This window comes from Grus americana, chromosome 12, assembly GCF_028858705.1.
Source record: "Grus americana isolate bGruAme1 chromosome 12, bGruAme1.mat, whole genome shotgun sequence".
Classification (NCBI taxonomy): domain Eukaryota; kingdom Metazoa; phylum Chordata; class Aves; order Gruiformes; family Gruidae; genus Grus; species Grus americana.
Window position 1 is genome coordinate 5,133,170 of NC_072863.1, and position 19,267 is coordinate 5,152,436.

At 35.1% G+C, this 19,267-nt stretch overlaps 1 protein-coding gene across 2 annotated transcripts in view; it reads left to right on the forward strand.

Annotated features, from left to right (window-relative positions):
* PCDH11X (protocadherin 11 X-linked) overlaps nucleotides 1-19,267 on the forward strand; it is a 511,064-nt gene that overhangs the window by 80,205 nt on the left and 411,592 nt on the right. The window contains exons 4-5 of one of the 2 annotated variants that reach the window (XM_054839635.1): nucleotides 1,676-4,162; nucleotides 10,533-12,742. In XM_054839635.1, the coding sequence (XP_054695610.1) occupies nucleotides 1,676-4,162; nucleotides 10,533-10,538 (2,493 nt within the window). In that variant the 3' untranslated portion in view covers nucleotides 10,539-12,742. Of the gene's footprint in view, nucleotides 1-1,675; nucleotides 4,163-10,532; nucleotides 12,743-19,267 lie in introns of those variants that run through there. The other variant, XM_054839633.1, reaches the window with a different exon arrangement.

Below are 19,267 nucleotides of genomic sequence, written 5' to 3' on the forward strand. Positions count from 1 at the left end.
TTCAAAATGTGTATCTTGATTTAGAAACAATTGCTAGAGTTATATTTTCATGTGCCTTCTGCTAAAGAAGCCGAAGCTGTATTTATTTTATTGTTTCAGAATGTGTGCCAATTCACTTTAGACTGTCCCCCTTGCAACTTAATGTTGTCACAAATACTGTGCAAGTGGCACAGTAATTTTTGAAATGTGGATGAATAGTTCTTTTCCGTGAAATAAATTATTACTTATGTAGGGTCAAATTCTGGCTTTGAGAAAACAAATTAATGAAAGAGTACAACCTAACACCAAATTAGACCTATAAATGCATTCACTTAACAGTGGGTAGCAAGACACAAATAATATAAATCTCTTACAATTAGTGAGAAATAAAGAACCTTGCACACTGGGAACATTTTCTTTCCCTTTGGCCTGAAATGTCTCAAATCAGTTTAGAACACACATACAATTACATGAGTAAAGGTGAGACAAGCACAATAAACAGAAATAACCAGGCTGGACACAGTTCATTATTACAAGTATGACACAAAAAAAGAATTAGTCAGCATCTTTACTGATGCTTTCTTTTTCTGGTCATCATATACATTCAGCTTTAGTGATCTACATTTTAGCTCTGCCCTTACAGAAGATGCTGGCAAACTGCCTTTACATCCTTTCTTCCTCTGAAGGGTGAGAGATGGGAGAAAAGGGGATAATTCTGATATTCTTAATCCCTTCTTGTCTGAGGAGACAGCAGAAGGGGGAATCTAGTTCTAGATTCCAATCTTTATTTTAGCAGACTACTTTGTCAACATTAGTGTTTTAAAAGAACTTATGTTCATGCAATATGTGTAGCATTTCTTTGCAATTCCAGGAGTGTTAGTTGTTCAACAAACCCTGTGGAAAAAAAAATAGATTATTTTCAAATTGATCTCATAACTCCGTGATATTTTTTAAAATGAAAATAGATCTTCCTTTCTCACTGGTATTGTAATTTTTGCTACAAATATAAAATATATAATAATGAAGAAAGGAATAGTTTTAATGAGTTTTTAAATTTTTAGTTTATTTCTAATAAACTGTTATGGTTTAGTTTTGTCTGTACCATCTAACACCTGAATTATGTAGTAAGCCCCTTTTCAATGATACTGTTGGTTTTTTATGCTAATGGTTTCAGATCATGTTTAGAGTTGTTCCACGAACACACAGTCACTTTATCTTTCTTGTTTTCCTTGAAATTGAATATTGTTTTCGGTCCTCCAGTGTATGCATACTGTCTTGCCTTTGGATGTGGTTGAAATTTGGCTTTATTCCTCTTTTCCACACTCATTCATACAACAGAGAAACCAAATTACATCTGTCCAGGAATTTAATAATTTTTCTGTAGAAATAGAGAAACTAGTTAAAAAAAACCAAACCAAAACAACAAACCACAGAACAAAACACCCTACCATCCCCTCCAAACCCACCCACCCTGTTTTTCCAAAGTATCCATTTCTTCACATGTTTTCTCTGAGGTTTTCTTAAGGCCTTAGAGCAAAATCAGATATTGCAAAAATAAGGTAAATATAGAAATGTGTGTTCCTCTATACGGTATATATAAAAATACATATTCCATGACAATTTCAGAACATTAAGTAGATGTTTATCTATTTAAATATACTGTCATGCTAAAGTATGTTCTTTCTGTGTCTTATAGGGTCAAAATGTATTTGGTCTTGATATAATTGAGACACCTGAGGGAGATAAGTGGCCTCAACTGATTGTCCAACAGATCCTGGATAGGGAGCAGAAGGATACCTATGTGATGAAAATTAAAGTTGAAGATGGTGGAAGCCCTCCAAGATCTAGCACTGCCATTCTGCAAGTCACAGTGACTGATGTGAATGATAATCGCCCAGTCTTCAAAGAGAATGACATTGAAGTTAGTGTTCCAGAAAATGCTCCAGTGGGCACCTCTGTTTCTCAGCTCCACGCCACTGATGCAGACCTGGGCTCAAATGCGCAAATCCACTTCTATTTCAGCAATCAGATCTCCAGTTTGGCCAAAAGGCTATTTGCCATTGATAACACCACTGGTCTCATCACTATAAGAGAACCACTAGACAGGGAGGAATCTCCTGTACACAAATTAACTGTTTTGGCAAGCGATGGCAGTTCAACTCCATCAAAAGCAACAGTGACTGTTAATGTCACAGATATTAATGACAACGTCCCATCAATAGACACAAGATACATCATCAATCCAGTGAACGGGACAGTGCTTTTGTCTGAGAAGGCTCCCCTTAATACAAAAATTGCATTAATAACAGTAATGGACAAGGATGCTGATCTGAATGGAAAAGTAACTTGTTTTACAGATCACGATGTCCCTTTTAGGCTAAAGCCAGTGTTTGATAATCAGTTTCTCCTCGAGACAGCCACGTTTCTAGATTATGAAGCCACACGGGAATATGCCATTAAAATAGTGGCTTCAGATTCAGGGAAACCTCCCTTAAACCAGTCTGCAATGCTCCTGATCAAAATTAAAGATGAAAATGACAATGCCCCAGTCTTTACACAGCCAATCATAGGTCTTTCCATCCCTGAAAACAATGCTCCTGGTACTCAGCTGACCAAGATAAGTGCTACAGATGCTGACAGTGGGCGCAACGCTGAGATCAGCTATATCCTGGGTTCTGATGCACCTCCTATTTTCAACCTTGACCGCCGTACAGGCATTCTGACAGCAGTGAGAAAGCTGGACAGAGAAAAGCAAGACAGGTACTCCTTCACTGTGCTGGCTAAGGATAACGGGATGCCACCCTTGCAGACCAATGCTACTGTGACAGTGTCGGTCCTGGACCAGAATGATAACAGCCCTGCTTTCACACATAATGAATATAATTTCTATGTGCCAGAAAACTTACCCATGTATGGCACAGTGGGGCTTATCACAGTTACAGATGCTGACTCTGGAGAGAATGCTGCGGTCACTCTTTCTATATTAAATGGTAGAGATAATTTCATTATAGATCCACTTACTGGTGTAATAAGACCTAATATTACCTTTGATAGGGAACAGCAGGGGTCGTATACTTTCCAGGTGAAAGCTGTGGATGGAGGAAGACTGCAGCGTTCCTCAACTGCCAAAGTGACCATCAATGTTGTTGATGTAAATGACAATAGGCCTGTTTTTGTTATTCCTTCATCTAATTATTCATACGAATTGGTTCCAACATCAGCTAGTCCAGGGTCTGTAGTTACTAGAGTCTTTGCAGTTGATAATGACACAGGAATGAATGCAGAGCTCCGCTATAGCATCATAGGTGGGAACTCAAGGGGCTTGTTTACAATTGACCAATTAACAGGCAATATTACTTTGAAAGAGAAGGTAATGACATCAGATCATGGCTTGCACAGACTGGTGATAAAAGTCAATGACCTAGGACAACCGGAGTCTCTTTATACTATAGCTCTTGTGCATTTGTTTGTGAATGAGACAGTCAGCAACACTTCCTACGTACAAGAGCTAGTGCGCAGGAATATGGAAACTCCAGTTGGCCAGAATGTTGGGGATGGTGAGATAACCCCACAAACCAATGATTATGTCAAGATCATCATTGCCATTATTGCAGGCACTATGACAGTTATTCTGGTAATTTTTGTTACTGCTTTAGTACGGTGCCGCCAGACGCCTAGGCACAAGGTTGTCCAAAAAAACAAGCAGAGTGGTGAATGGGTTTCCCCAAACCAAGAGAATAGGCAGATCAAGAAGAAGAAGAAGAAGAAGAAGCGCTCTCCAAAAAGTCTTCTCCTCAACTTTGTGACTATTGAAGAATCTAAGCCTGATGATCCTGGCCATGAGCACATAAATGGCACTTTAGACATTCCTGTAGAGCTAGAAGAACAGACTATGGGAAAATATAACTGGGCCACCACACCAACCACATTTAAGCCTGATAGCCCAGATTTAGCAAAGCATTACAAGTCTGCTTCTCCGCAGCCTACATTTCAAATTAAACCTGAGACTCCTGTACCCCCCAAGAAGCACCATGTCATTCAGGAACTGCCTCTAGATAACACCTTTGTGGTGGGCTGTGACTCACTCTCCAAATGCTCATCAAGCAGCTCGGACCCTTACAGTGTTTCTGAATGCAGCTGTCAAGGAGGCTTCAAGACCCCAGGCCCCATACACACCAGACAGGTAATGCAAATTTTAAAGTGTTTGCTTTCTCCTTCCCTTCTTACTTTACCATTCCTATAACTTTAGCTCTAAGCAAAAAAAAAAAAAAAAAAAACACCATGAAACTTCTTTCTGCAAGGATTAAAAGTTTGAAAGGTCATGTTTGATCAAGGCATTGAAAAGTAAACAATTTGAGATTCATCAGTGTTAAGGGAGAAAATTAAAAGAAAATGACTGTTGGCTGTAAGGAAATCGACCAGTGAATCACTGCATTGGCAGGTATTCCTGACTGCAGATGGCAGTATGGCACTTCCTGCATTACTGCAGTACCTAGTGCAGCTCTGTAAGGCAGAGAGGGGTTATGGCACTGTCCTCTGTAGTATTGCATGCCCAAGAACTGAAGTAATCTAGGCCAGGTGGAAAGCAGTAAAGCTTTGCAAGATCTGATAAGTGGTTCTTAATATTAATGGAGTCTGGAACTGCAGCCTTCCTTTGGGCATAGCCTTACTTCAAGGTCTCTTGAAAGCAGGCAAGGATTTTCCTCTGGGAGTTTCAGTGCCATTTTCAGACTAGAAACGTAGTGGACTATTTAAATCAGGTGGAGTGACACAGTTGACAGGCAAAGTTAGGGGAAAATTAGAAGCATCAGTATAATTGCTCTCACTTATTTGCTGCTGTGCCTGATAAATCAGATACTAGCTTTTCAGAAATTTAGTATGGCAAAGGAAATGTTTAAAGAATCTTCAACTTAAAAATAAAATGTGAACCAAAGTACCTTTTATTCTTCAGGACCCTACAGAAAAGCTTTAGGTCACTGGAAATTGAATCTAATGTCTATCCATATTCTGGAAAGTTTCATTACTAATAAAGCTTTACTGTTGTTCTGTTTACTTCTCTCTGCAAACATCGCAAAGTTTTCAATGAAAATAGTTTTCTAGTTAAGCTTTAATTTGTCAAGCAATCATTAAAGAAACAAATATTTCCGGACAGTTTATTATATTATTGATAATATATTTTAATACTATTGCTCAGGAACAAATCCTCATCATGACTAAGTCTGTTAGACTTTTTGCACCAGCTGAGGTTTTGAATTTTTTTCTATGGGCTTTGTTTTATTACGACTATAGTGATAACAAAATGTGCCTAAAAAAAGTTCATCATTCAAAGTAGTCAACATATTTTTAAATTGCAAGATGGGTTGTTTATTCGGTTTTATTCCCCTTACCAGCACAAATCTGTGCAGTAGTCCATATCACTATGCTTTATAAAACTTTTATCTTTTTCTGAGATAGATTAACAGAGAAATTCAAGGAAAAAAATTTTCTTATTTCGAAGACATGACAGCAATGAGAAACGCTTAGCTCTTTGAGATTTGAGTATTTTCTATCAAAGATATTTCAACGTGTTAATTTAAACTACGTAGTAGAAAAACTTCTTGCTAATTTGTTCATCTGTTTGAACTCTCATAATTCTGAGGGTGGTGGTGCTGTTTTCAGCATTTCTATAGGCCTGATCTAAGTGATTTTTCAGTTGAGTTCTGGTATAGTTCCTCTGAGCCACAAAGGTTCTTCCATTGTCTGCTCAAATACACTTTGTCATGCAGTAATGCTGCTAACAAAGAAAGCAAGCTCATGACTCTAGGTTTTTACTAACATAGTTCTTCCATCAGAAGGGACTTTTAAAGTAGAATGGAAAGCAATTCTCTTTTGCAGAAGTTGGTTGGGGAAAAGAGCATTTTTCTTTTATCTGTACCTTAAAGGTCAATGACAGGGGCTTCCTATTTGGAATAGCAGAATAGAACTGGGGTTTTTTTAATACTCACTACCTGTTATTAGCTTATCTTCATATAGCTGTACCTGAAATTATATTAGTATGATGTGCTGAATATATCAAAGAGAGATTAATGTTACTATTTGTACTGATTTTGTTATATCTACAGCTATCCTTTTAGGTATATTTTTCTGTATGGAGGTGATCACATTGTTGGAGAAAATATAACTACTCGCTATCAATGGCCCTTTACACTAATTTGGAAACAACATTTACCTTTAAACATGTGAATTCACATTTTTATTACTTATTTAAATAAAATATAAGTAATTTCATGAATGCATTTATTGACATAAATCAGGCAAGAAAGGCCATTGGAGTTAAATCTTTTGTGTTGGACTGTGATCACAAAGGCAGAATTGTATTTCATGATAAGTAAAAACAAGCTGAGTATTTCTTAAACCTCAACGGATCTTTTAAAGGTCAGTCTTACTCCTAACCTGGTTTTCTGTATTGTAGTCTGTATAGTTTTATCTCCTGTAGGGCTGTAGAAGGTGACTCAGGACAGGCTGACTTAAAGTTGTCACTGTTAGCCAGTAAGGAAACAAGACAAACAAAAATAAGCTTCTGCCACAGTGCTTCAGATGTCATGCTGTCCTGCCATCCTCCAGCCTCAGAGACTAACAGGATGTTTGTGGTTAATGGTGCATTTGTGTCGGGCGCGCTCTGAATTTTCAGAAAACTGTAGGGCAGCCTGGAGAATTGAAGGCTAATAAGTTCAGTTAAAAGGGGAGATGTGCTAGCTTGAAGAATGAAAACAAGATGTCTAATGTGAGAAAAAATATTTTACTTTGTTGCTGGCAATTACCGTAATGCATCCCTTTTACAAGCCAAAAGCTCTCTGAAGGAGTCTAAAGAAGATTATATTCACTGTGGAGATATCTCTTCAGTTTCTAATGGGTGCTGATACTGATAGGCCACACAGCTCAACTGTTCTTAGTTTTGTCCATGCAAGAATTTCTACTCAGATGTTTGAAATACTGAGTTAAAGCTAAAAATTCATGTTTTCTTTTGAAGCTTTAAATTTTGCGTATGTCTGAATGATATTGATTCAGGTCTTTAAAGAAAGGAAATTATGTCTTTGCTTTACTGCTAAATTTGTCTAAATGATCTATAAAATGACAGAAAGTCATTATAATAGTTGTACTCAAAAAGCATGCAAGAGAAGATGGAAAGGTTTTTCTATTAAAAAAACAACATATCTCTAGTGGTCGTGTGGGTAAATAAATACAGCAATGCAACAGCTGAAATTTTTATGGACAAGGAATCAGAGACTCCTGAAGCAGCTGAGGACACACAGAATCAAGAACTACATGAAGAGGGAAAAGTCTGGTCCTAACGTATCTCCCCGAAGAGAGAGATCAAGCTTCTGTTGTACTTGGATGTGAGAAAGGGAGAGCGCTATTAATGCTATTTTGAAGTTACACAGTAGGAATTAATAAATACTAGTGACAGTAGACCTTCAGAATAGCATGTTTTCTTTTGGGATGTGGTAGAGAGAATTTTTTTAAAATAAGTTTTACCAAGTGATAAATTGTGAAGGGGCTTCTTATTCATAATAAAGTTTTTCAAACTAGGATATTTGAAGACTCATAAAATGAAACTGACTTTCAGTGTCATCAGATTTTCATTGTTTTGGTAGTCATAGGCTTCATGGAAAGATGCATTTCTTTGGTAGAAAAACAAACAGCACCGTTAAAGCTTATCTGTCTGCAGCCTTTGTAAAAGCTCAATTGCTTTTGACATTCACCTTGGTGAGAGCAGACTATGTGAAGTATTCCATACTGACACAAGTCTTCTAATTGTTTTGGTGGGGTTTTTTTTGTTTGCGTTGGAATGATGAAAAGAAAGGAGAGGTTTTTCCAGTCTGGTTTTCATGTAGTACGTAACACAATTTTTAAAATCTGAAATCTTTGCTCGAGTACTATAAACAACAGTCAGACAATTCAAATGCCTGTCTAGGTATCAGCAAAACATGCATAATTATAGAGTACAATGTTATTGCTGGTAGCTTGCTTTAAAGAAGCTGCTGCCACAACGGTTCATTAGAACTTCCCATGCATCCTTTTTCTTGTCCCTTTCTTTTAATTAATGCTATTATTTCAGACATTCTTTTCATTTGGAAATAGTATAATGCATACTATAGGAATAGTAGAAATCTTCAAAAATAAACACCCGCTCACTCAGGTTCCTCTGACATTTTATATTGTCATTTTTAACTTAACAAATTTTATCTGACTTTGTGTTAGTGAAGAAATGTGAGAGTTCATGAAAGCAGCACTGGAGGACTTCCACTGACAGAGCTGAAAGGTGCAGTCATGCTCTGAATCTATCATTACATGCCTTTTGGTGGTGATCTCTGCTTCGCAGTGGACTCTGGTCTGTATGTTTATTTAGCTCCACTGCTAGTGCACTATACCATCTTTGAGAAGTTGTTGAGGGAGTGAACAGGCGTGCAGATTGATTTTTCTCATATTTACTAAAGCAAATCTTCAGTAGTTTATTTTAGTTGCCAGGATTCTATCATCTGTAAACATATCCATACTTATGAATAGGAATTTCAGATGACACAGTGATCTCTACTCAACTTGTTAGAAACTGACTGAAGATAGACATTATATTCCTTATAGAAATCTGAATGGGAAGTAGACCTCATTTAAAATACATTGCCTTTCTGGGCCCTACCATCTCACTGGTGACTGCTTAGACCTGCTTACAGTCATGGTATATTTGGTTTTCTGATTTGAAATGTGGTGAAATGTTGTTATAGCTTCCCACCACTGTAAGAACAGTGTGCTTAGGATGTGAATTGAAAGAATGTTGCACTGCTCCTGAAACTAATAGCTTTGAAAACTCACCAGTTGTGTAAATCTTTAGCTGCAGGATTTATTGTTTTGTTTAATAACAGTGAGACTAGTGAGTTTAATCTAGTATTTTGTAATAATCAGTAGGCAGTGCTGATGCTTCTCGCATGTAAAAGGGTATAAAGATAACACTGGTACTTTGCATTGACAGATACAGAGTAAATTACACTCAAAGAACATTTTCTTCTAAATATCAGCTAAATAGCAGTTGGTTTAAGCCCTTCCTAAAAGCCATTTAAAAATTTGTTACTATGATTCTAAATACTTTTGTTATTTTCTCTTAATTTTCTGGCTGGTGATTTTGGTGGTAGTTCTGATATACTGCCATGTATACACATTCCAGAAAAAACCTGAAATTCACATCTGGAGAAAAGATTTCTAATGGAAGGATAAGCGAAAGTCTGCAACTCGGAAGTTAGTGAGCAGTTACTTAAATGTGCAGTACTACTGAAGTAAAGCTTGTCAATAAAATGCTTTTCCTCTGTGGAACACTTTGAAGAAAAACTTCTTCAGAATTGTTCTTTTAATATATATTTTTTTACTGGAAAAGCATGGGGGAAGAATCTGGAAAGCACCCGCCTGCCCCATAGTAGAAGTCAAAAACAGCACAAATGGGAAGAAAAGGAAAAAAAAAAGTTTATGTGAGGAAAAACTGAAATATTTTTAATATGACACTTAAGTAAAAACTAGTTCAGAGAAAACAAAGACTTTCTTATTTTTCCTAGTAAGAACTCATTGACTGAGTTTATAGTGAAGTTGGTAGGTGAAGTTCCAGCATTAATAATTGGGTGATTTTTATGCAAGCTAGAACAATATGCAACTTTGTCTCTAATAGGAGCTTGCCTTTGTGTAGTAGCAGCACAAATTTTCCTAAATATTAAGTTCATTTCACTTTCATTTTTCAGTGGGATAACTGAAAAGTTTACTCTTTTCTCCTCATGACCCAACTTTGGTTTTTTTTTTTAAATGACTTATAGCTATAAACTTTTTAAATGACTTATAGCTTCAACAATGAAGTCTGATTTAACTGCAGTTTAATTTTCACACTTGTTTCTTTTCCTATTTTCTCCCAGAAGGTATTGCACTCAATAATCTGCAGTTGATAGCAATTTCCTGACCAGTGAGTGGCTAGTATCTTGGTGACTGCGGTATCAATAGTGCTTTCTTCCCTGTGAAATAATTGATCTGAATGGCTTAATTTCTGTGAATTTTTAGAACTCTAAATCTATTGATGATAAATATAGATTAAAGATGCAAAAGAACTCTTGAAAATATTTTATCCTCTTGGAAACGATGCTTTTGAATGAAGTCTGCTTAAACCGTATAGAACATGTTCTAGGTTGTATGGTAGTCTTCTGATAGCTGTAGTTAAGCAACAGCACTTGGGGGTTTCGAGCTGATAAAGAACAAAAAATAGTAAGAGACCTAGAATAACATACATAGAAGCCATTTCTGTGGCTACTTCTGTTTCACCGTTTTTGCTATGTGTATATAGATGTGTGCAGATTTTTGCTTGTGTATAGGAACCTGAAAACACACACCCATCAAAAATGGTTGGTTACTTAGAACCACAGTAGTTCAGTACTTCTCAAATCATACAGTGATTGACATGGTAGAAATTTGGAAACAAACTTTACAATATATGGGGAAAATTATGCAGGAAAGGGCTTTTCTCATGCTGTTTCTCTGTTTGCCAGCTCTGAACGTCATCGCATCTGATGTTATATACTGAAGTCGTACGTGTACACAATGATGTTAAGCCAGCAAACATGAAAACAAGGAAATAGCACGAGAAAGCCCTTTGTCCTGTCTCTGATTGCCGAAGAAATTTATCGTCTGATCTCCAGAGGGGTTTGGAAGTGACGATGAACTGTTCAAGCTGCCCTACTGAAAGGTATCAAGGGCAAGAATTTTTTAAAAAGAAAAGACAAAGAAATTTTAGTACATTGTGCTATAGTGTTCTATAACGTAGTTTTGCTAAGAAAAAAGTAATGTGACCCATCCTTCTTCACAGTTGGCAATTATGGTAAATCTATTTTGCTTGTAATCATCATTTTGTCCCAGATTTTTTCCTTATTTATTTTAGTTGAAACAATTAGAAATTTTGTTTCTATAAATATATTAAAAGGGAGCAATAAATTTTATTCATACATTAAAAAGAGAATGTAAAGTTCTTTATACTCCCTGCATTTAAAAAGAAAAACAAATGAATTGTTGTCACTTATAGCACCATTATACATGTTAAGAATTAAGTGTTATTTATATATATTCCATAATATTTTTAATGATGATATTGCTGCTATGGATCATAAATAGAATTGACCAAATCACTGCTTTCTCATTTTATAGGCACAATAGTAGTAGTGAAAAAATGAATACTTTCTGCTTTCTTATCCACATTTTGTAATAAACGATCACCTTTTAAATAACTGAAAGTATTCACTTAACTTTGAAAAATAAAATTTAATTTGCATTTTGCTTGCTGAAATCTAGATAATGTCTGTGTAATAGGTGCCATACGTTTAACCTTTTGAAGTACTTTTATTTAAAAAGAAAAAATGTCATAAATCCAGTGGCTTGCTTTTCAGTGTGATAAAAGAGGAAATGGCATACATACTTTTTTCACTGTTAGCCAGCACATGGGGAAAAAAATGGCCTACTGTTGGCTTTTTTCCCAAATTATTTCTCTATATAGCTAACTTTTTTTTTAATTTAAATTTTTTACATTATAACTTGTTATTTAGCACAGGTCATTTAAAACATAAAATTTGAATATCATAGCTTCATTTGCAGGTTGGTTGCAAGTTCTTGTATATTGCCTCACATTTTAGGGAGTAATGCTTAATATGTATCATCTATAATATTAGAATTTCATATGCAATGCAAAAATCTCTTAGGAAGCAAAGGAGTATAAAGAACCCTGTTTTCTGCACTTATATAAAGACATGTAATATTAGTTTGCTAGAATAAAATGAAATACAGACACTGCTTTTAACTGGGATGTATACAGTATATATATCTTTCTTTTAAAGAAAAAGTTATTAATGATTCATGAATTAGACTACAACATGGAATTCTTACACATTACTGTATGTTTGATGTAAAGATATTTATAGGCTTGTACTTAATAATCACGTTGCCTCAGTTCTTGGACTGCAGAATGTCTACCATGACTGTTGCCTATGGTTTCCTGCACATTTGCTATCTGGCTCTTTTAAAAATGTGTATTTGGCTATCTGATCTGTAAAATAAATTCTATTAATAATGAAGTACGTATTGTAATTTAGCATATTGTATTGCATAATTATAACTATGACTGTTACAGAAAATTTTTCATTTCTGATAATGAAATCATTTTCTTGGAAAGAAGTTTATGTATCTGTAAGACAGTTTTGCTATTCCTTTTTATCATACCCTTGCAGCATTTATGCTTTAAACTAAAAAACCAACACGTTTAGTGGTTAGACGTACAGTAATGATATTTATTGACTCAATGCCACAATTCAGCCAGTTGCTTTGCATTGAAAGTTTCATTCCTAACATAGTAAGGAATTTATTCAAGAAGTATTGTTTAGTGTAACAAAGAGTGGTCCTGACTGTTGCTATTCCAGTTGTTCACTTAGATGCTCCATAGGTGGGTGATGGGAAACATTCAGATGTATTTGTTTAGAGTAACAACCCTTTGGCCCAGTAGGGCCCTTTGTTTGTCAGGAAGATAGTAGGATTTCACAGACTTTCAGTTTCTTCTTTGTTTTTTGAATCTTTGGATTTCTGTTCTTAACGATAATTAGGTTGGATTTCCTTCATGAGAAAACTCATATGCACAAAACTAATGTTTGATTAAGAAAAGCACACAATAATTGGAACACTTACATGGAATTTATGTATGTATTAATTGAGGGATAGTGAGATGAGATACTGGACTAGGTTAGTCTAATCTAACTTCAAGCATGTAACTTAGTCATCTCAAGGGGACATACAGTTGCCCTCAGTTTTTTCTCTGGTAGTGAAGAGGCATAGATATGCTATAGCAGGTTGTTTTGATTTTAGGACTGCATGCCTTCTAGAAGTGCCTACTTTCTTACACTGAGTATGAAGAAAACCTTTGATAAGTACCTCTCTAATTTAAACATGCCAATTAGATGCTTGCAGACAAAAATATTTTTCATGACATTCCTAGTTCTTTTGCTTTCAACCTAGCTGAAGTTCTAACTTTTTCCTAGTATTTCACTGCTCGCATTCTAGTCTATCAATAAATAATTCCAAAAGAATCTAGGATGATTTTAAACTTTAAAAAGTACTTTAAAACTTTATAAAAGGTACATCATGTGGTTGGATTATTGGTCCAAATCAGTAATCTCTCTCTCCTAGTTATCTCATGAGTCAGCACAGCCAAATATAATAACCCTCCAAATGCACTGAGGGAAAAGCCAGCAACCTCTTCAGTAGTTCAGGTCTGTGTGTTTCCTCTGTTTTAGTTTTTGTTTTCTTATATCTAAGTATCACTTTTAAAAAAGTAATTATTTCATAGACTGGCAGAAGACTTGTTCACAGAGCTCGTTTCCTTCTCATGGTTATATGGGTTCTTGAAAGTCTCGTGAAAGCCTATATGTGTACTGACCAAATATGTATGTGTGCCAAATAGCACTTTATATGCATTTCAATGATGTGAAGGCTAAATGGAGGCCAGTTAAAAACAATCTATAGTTAGTTTTGGTTTTGGTTTTTTTAAATGAGTAGTAGCATCCTTAGTCAAAGCTAGGTGTATCTGTGTCAAAACCAGCTTATGTTCTCAAATGTTTTCACCTACAGAAATTCTGTTTTCTGACTGCATGGAAGTTAGAGTAAATTAAGATTAAAAATCACTGAGTTGACCAAATGCTGCTGTTGAAATTAAAAACTCATTATATTTTCTTTGGCATATCAATCATACTTTCTAAGTTATTTTATTGTACTTTAGACTACATTCCTTGTTACCATCATCTCAGTAAACTTTTCAAGAGATTCATCCTTTTATCTGGTGCACGTTGCCACCCCTGTCACCAGTGCAGGCGGGTCTGTGTCTATAGACAAAGTCCTAGAGTTTGGGTTTGGTTAGTTACAGTGTGGCTCAGCAAAAAGACTAGTTCTTTATTTGTTGCCAGTTTTACACAGGAAATTAATCGCATCGCTGCTTTTATCCCTGCAATGCCAGCAGCCAAAGATGGTGCTCAGATTTGCTCTTCTGCATCCTGTGTCATATTGTCAATGCCCAGATTTCATATGAATGTGTGTCTACCAAAGCTCAATGCCACTCGATCTCAAACATGCCCTGATATCAAACGAGTCACTCCAAGGAAAAGCTATGGCACACAATCTGCAGTTTATATGACAGCTGCCTGTCGTATGAGAAAATATATTGGACTTTGGAGGATATCTTTAAATCCTTCAGAATTTAATTGAGTAGAGGACTGCTGAAGGGCAGTAGGGTGCTGTCAGGAACAAAGCTGGTTTGTGATGTAAATAGAATTATTTTTTTAACATAACCTGTAATGCTGTGGGGTTTTTTGTTACACATTTTCAGTGATTTCCCATTTTACCATAAAACATATATTTATGGTATCTCCCGGTCTTAAGTATTATTTATAAAATCTTTTTAACAAATATTTTTAATATATATTTTTGCCTTCATATTGAATTACCGAGCACTGTTCCTTTTTATGTCTTATTTATCTATTTCTAAAATAAATTTTGTTTGAAGATTATATTTGTATACCTTCTGGAGAAGCACTGTTTTTAAATGCACCTCTGATCTGTTTGCTTAGTGCATGCACTCCATCAAATCTATATATACTGATATTTTTTACAGTGATTAAGAGCTGTAATTATTCAAATAACTTTACCATACATAAAGTACCATAAAGCTTACTAGTAATCTCTCTGAAGAAATACGCTTCTTTCAAAACCTCATGCTCCTTAGCAGTACGTTTCTTTTGTCTACATTTTCTTCAAAGAAATCTGGTCTAAGCAGGAATTCCAAGAGCTGTACATCTTTTAACAATGTTTACATGTATGTGTGAGTGTTTATACAGTGTTTAGAGCTAGAGAGAAAGATATATATAGTGCTGAAATATATATATCTGTGTATGTATGTATTTTGTGTGCATGTGTATATAAAGAAAGAGCATGAGGGTGTATATATGCATTTATCACATATTCAATTACCGAAGTTTATAGGCAGTATATATTACATAGACTATAACTGTAGATATGTGCCTATAGTGGTACCCAGTATATCTTGCTGTGAATCATAGAATTGTTTAGGTTGGAAAAGACCTTCAAGATCATCGAGTTCAACCGTTAACCTAGCACTGCCAAGTCCACCACTAAACCATGTCCCTGAAAGATAGCCAAGCACTAAGATTTTCACTTTGCCACATTATTCTGAGATCTGGAAAGGTCATTCTTTCCTTCTGAGAGTGTACTGGGTTCTCACTGTATTAGAAAGTGACTCTTGATAATTCTTGGAGGTTAGGATACAGTATGATAAGTATAGTTTTGAATTTCAGTTCTTTTTCTTTCGCTATTTCACTTCTACTCATTCCAATACTGTCTCTCACTATTACAAAATACTATTTTTTTCCATTATATAGACTCATTCTCTTAAATCTTGCCACTGAAAATGTCACAAAAATGACGCTTTCTGTATTTCCTCCAAATTGTGAGCCTCTGCTTATTTCATAAACAGACATATGTAAATCAAATTCAGTTATTTATATTCATACAGATGGATATTAAGTAAGTGTGTTACCAGGAATTTTCCAGGGGTACTGCTGACTTTCTGCAATCTTTTACATAGATTTTATTCATTTGTATTTGCTGTTTTTTGTTTTTATGGAAGGTGTTTATTAAAGCTCAAATAACTTCCAATAAAAACTGAATGATGATATCAAAGATGTGAGGTTTGATTTCCCATCACTGAATTCCAGCTAAGAATTATGAGCTGAATTCCAGTCTATTTTCTCAGCATAGTTTTCATCCTTTCTCTGCTAAGAGAAGATGTCCATGGCTGTCAGATGGATGAACTGCGCTCTGCTTATGTTCTGTTTCCTTCTGGACTGTGATGCTGTTTGTCTTTGTTCTTGATATGATCACCAGAGTCTGACATGAAATTTGAATCCAAGACCTTTCCTCAAAAGAATGTCCTCCTTTTTATTGTCTAGGCAGTACAAAAACTTCCCTTTTATCTGTCTGCATTGATAGCAAACAAGTTGCAGGCATGTAGACACACTGACACTAATATGAATCTGAAAGACTCCAATCGTAGACTTCGCCAGACAAAAATACTTTGTCTAGATCCATGTCTAAACCATCATTGGGCTGATTTTTTTTCTTTATTTCTTTCTTCCTCTCTTCACCTTCTATTAAAAGAAATCAATGGGACAAATTCTGGTCTGATCCAGACACTAGTGAACTTTATGGGGAAAGAAAAAAATTTCTTATTATAACCAAATGGTATCACAAGCTCTTTGTCTGTTATTTTGTATTAAATAACAGTTTAAATATTTTAGATTTTAAAATATTAATTAATTACAATTAAACACAAAATAACAGCTAAATATTTTGTGGCAAAAGTGGAACTTATAAAGAAATAAGAATAAATCTGTATATTTTGTAAATTTTGGAGAATTATGTCATTGGACTGTATACCAACAATTTCCATCTGTTTGGGAGCGTGCCATTGGTGGAATTGTACTAGAAGATCTGACCTGAAGTTAAGAGGATATTTCGGCTTACATACATATGGCATGGTGGTTTTATTTTTTGGGGGGAGGTGAGCACTCAAATTATTCTATATTTTCAAATCAATTTGTTGATAAGGTGATTTGTATTATCTTAATTGTTAAGATACAAGAAAGCATCTTATCGTATCTGGAAGAAACTAATAGAGTACCATAGTGGTATTTATTCTTGCCCCCCAGTTAAATGAAAAATACCTGTGCCTCAGCTATTCAGTGCTGTATATCTTTTGTGATTATCTGTCAACTGGAGTTGCTAGGGTCTGTATAGACAAGGCCATGATTGTGTGCCGGACCTAGGTGGTATTAGGATAACAAGAGATGAGAGAAAAGGAAGATCTTGCTAGTGTATAGTTTTTATTGTGGTGAGATAGCTCTTTTTATTGATTGTTAGAAATTTTGTTTCACTCCTTTGAAAACTAATGCATTTTGAATTGAAAGTCAAAAAGAAATACAATCTAGACTTGAAAAACATATGGTACAGTTTTTTGTTATTTTAACTGGATAAAGCTATTTAAATTCTTAAGGAATGTACAAAAAGTTTGTGGTATGATTTCCCTTTTTTCCATTTTTAAACTTACTTGAGGTAAAATTATAGTTTTTATGTAACGATAGTGTCTTCTAGCTTTGTTGCATTTTATTTCTTGAAATCCATTTTAAAAAAAAAGTAAGTACTTTTGCTTGCAAGTACCCAGTTGTTATAATTACATAAACATATAGGTATAGATATTTAGAATTATACACTAGGAAAGCATAAGCATTTTCTACCTTCTGCCTTCTGTTTTCAAAAGCATGTGGTTTGGGGAGGGTTAACATGAAACTGTCTGTAGCAAACATACCAATGAATCAAACTGAAGCTGGGAAAGTGCTTTTCTGTTTTGAATAAGTGTATTTTTAAACAAAACTTCAAGAGAGGAGGAAAACATTGGATTACATTCTCAAACTTAGCAGAAAGGAGGCAGTAACTTCTACAGCCTGCTGAGATTTTGATTGCTATTGATTTCAAAGTTAGAAGCCAAAACCACTACAATTTAGAGAAGAAATGTTTCTCCCAACTCGTGTTAAACTCAGAACTTGATGAGAGCTGCAACTAAGAGCTGCTGCCACTTGTAAAGGTATGTCTGATACCGTTATTAGCAGCAGTGATCGGCATTGTTGTATTTGCTGTTCTGCAGTCCATGCTGAGTCAGCTTGATCTATAATATTTTTTAGAACTGAGTGGGAACAATGGATTTACCAGAAATCCTACAAGAAAATCCTGTTTTCCTCTCTCCAAATAGCAGTAAGCTACTCTTCCAAATACAGATACCTAGTACTTTTCAGAAGTATGTCCCATTAGACATACTGAAGTAAGATAATAGCTTCTATATGGATCTTTATTCTTTACACTAAATATTCACCTTTTTAACTCTTATTTCATAAATTATAGGGCTGTAGAAGCCTATACATAGATACACACACAAAAAGAAGGTAATTTTTTACTACTTTTCAAATGCTTGTTTTCTCTATAAGGGAGTATTCTAAGATATGTCTTGCTGTTTAGTAGCGTGGATGAATGCCTTTTTTAATGGCCCGAAGCAGATTTTTATTTTAATCTAGCAAAATGACATTGTGACTAATTAAAAAACATGGATAAACAGATTGGTGTTTACTTACACATGGGACAATCATCAAACCTACTAATTTTGAAAACATTAGGATTCCTTCAAACTTACTAACTCAAAGGTAATAACTTCAAAATATGTGATGAATACATTTTAAGAAAGTAGTAACATCCTTTGGCCCTTGTATAGCCAAAGTTGTGAAGTAATACCTGATAAGTCATCTTTGCCAATTCATTTCCCTTTCTTCGTCAGGTTTATTGTAAGACCACTTCTAGGTATTATTCCTTTGGCCAGCTTCCTAACTCAAGTTACTTCATATTCTGTTCATCAAATATTACCTTTGTTCTTTCATGATTTAAAAGAATACTTATATGGTCTAACACCATGAGATTCTTGTTTTCTGGTCTCTAATAGAGGATTTAGAATTCTCTTATTTATATGTTTCCCTATTTTTATATTAATATATTAAAACTATGGTGGGGGTTTTTTTGTATAACAGTCCAGACATACATAAGTTCTTGCACTTGGCATTGTGTCAGCTTGACATTTGACAAAAACACTGTGATACCAACTAAAGGAATTAATATCAGATGTATAAATCTCCTTTGACAATGTGTTACAACATTTTAGGATATGTTGGTCACAGAGTATACATCTATTTGTTATATCAGAGTTCTATAAGATTACAGATCATGAAATCATAGTATAATTCAGGTTCAGAGGGACTCATGGAAGTCACCTAGTCCAATCACGGTGCTCAAAACTAGGCTAATTTAGATCAGTTTGCTCTGGACATTTTTCAGTTGACTTCTGAGTATCTCTAAACATGGAGATTCCAAAACCTTTCTGAAACAATAGTTCCTATTTGACTACCCCCATGGTGAAAAGTTTTTCCTTGTCTTAACTGGGAATTCCCCTGGCTGTGTTTAATTTCTATTGAAAGAGCATGTATATGCTTTACAGCTTGACATGAAGTACCTGAGTACCAGTGAAACCTTTTCTGGGGCCTTAGAGAATATCCAGCAAAGTCTGATTTGGACAGAAGTCATT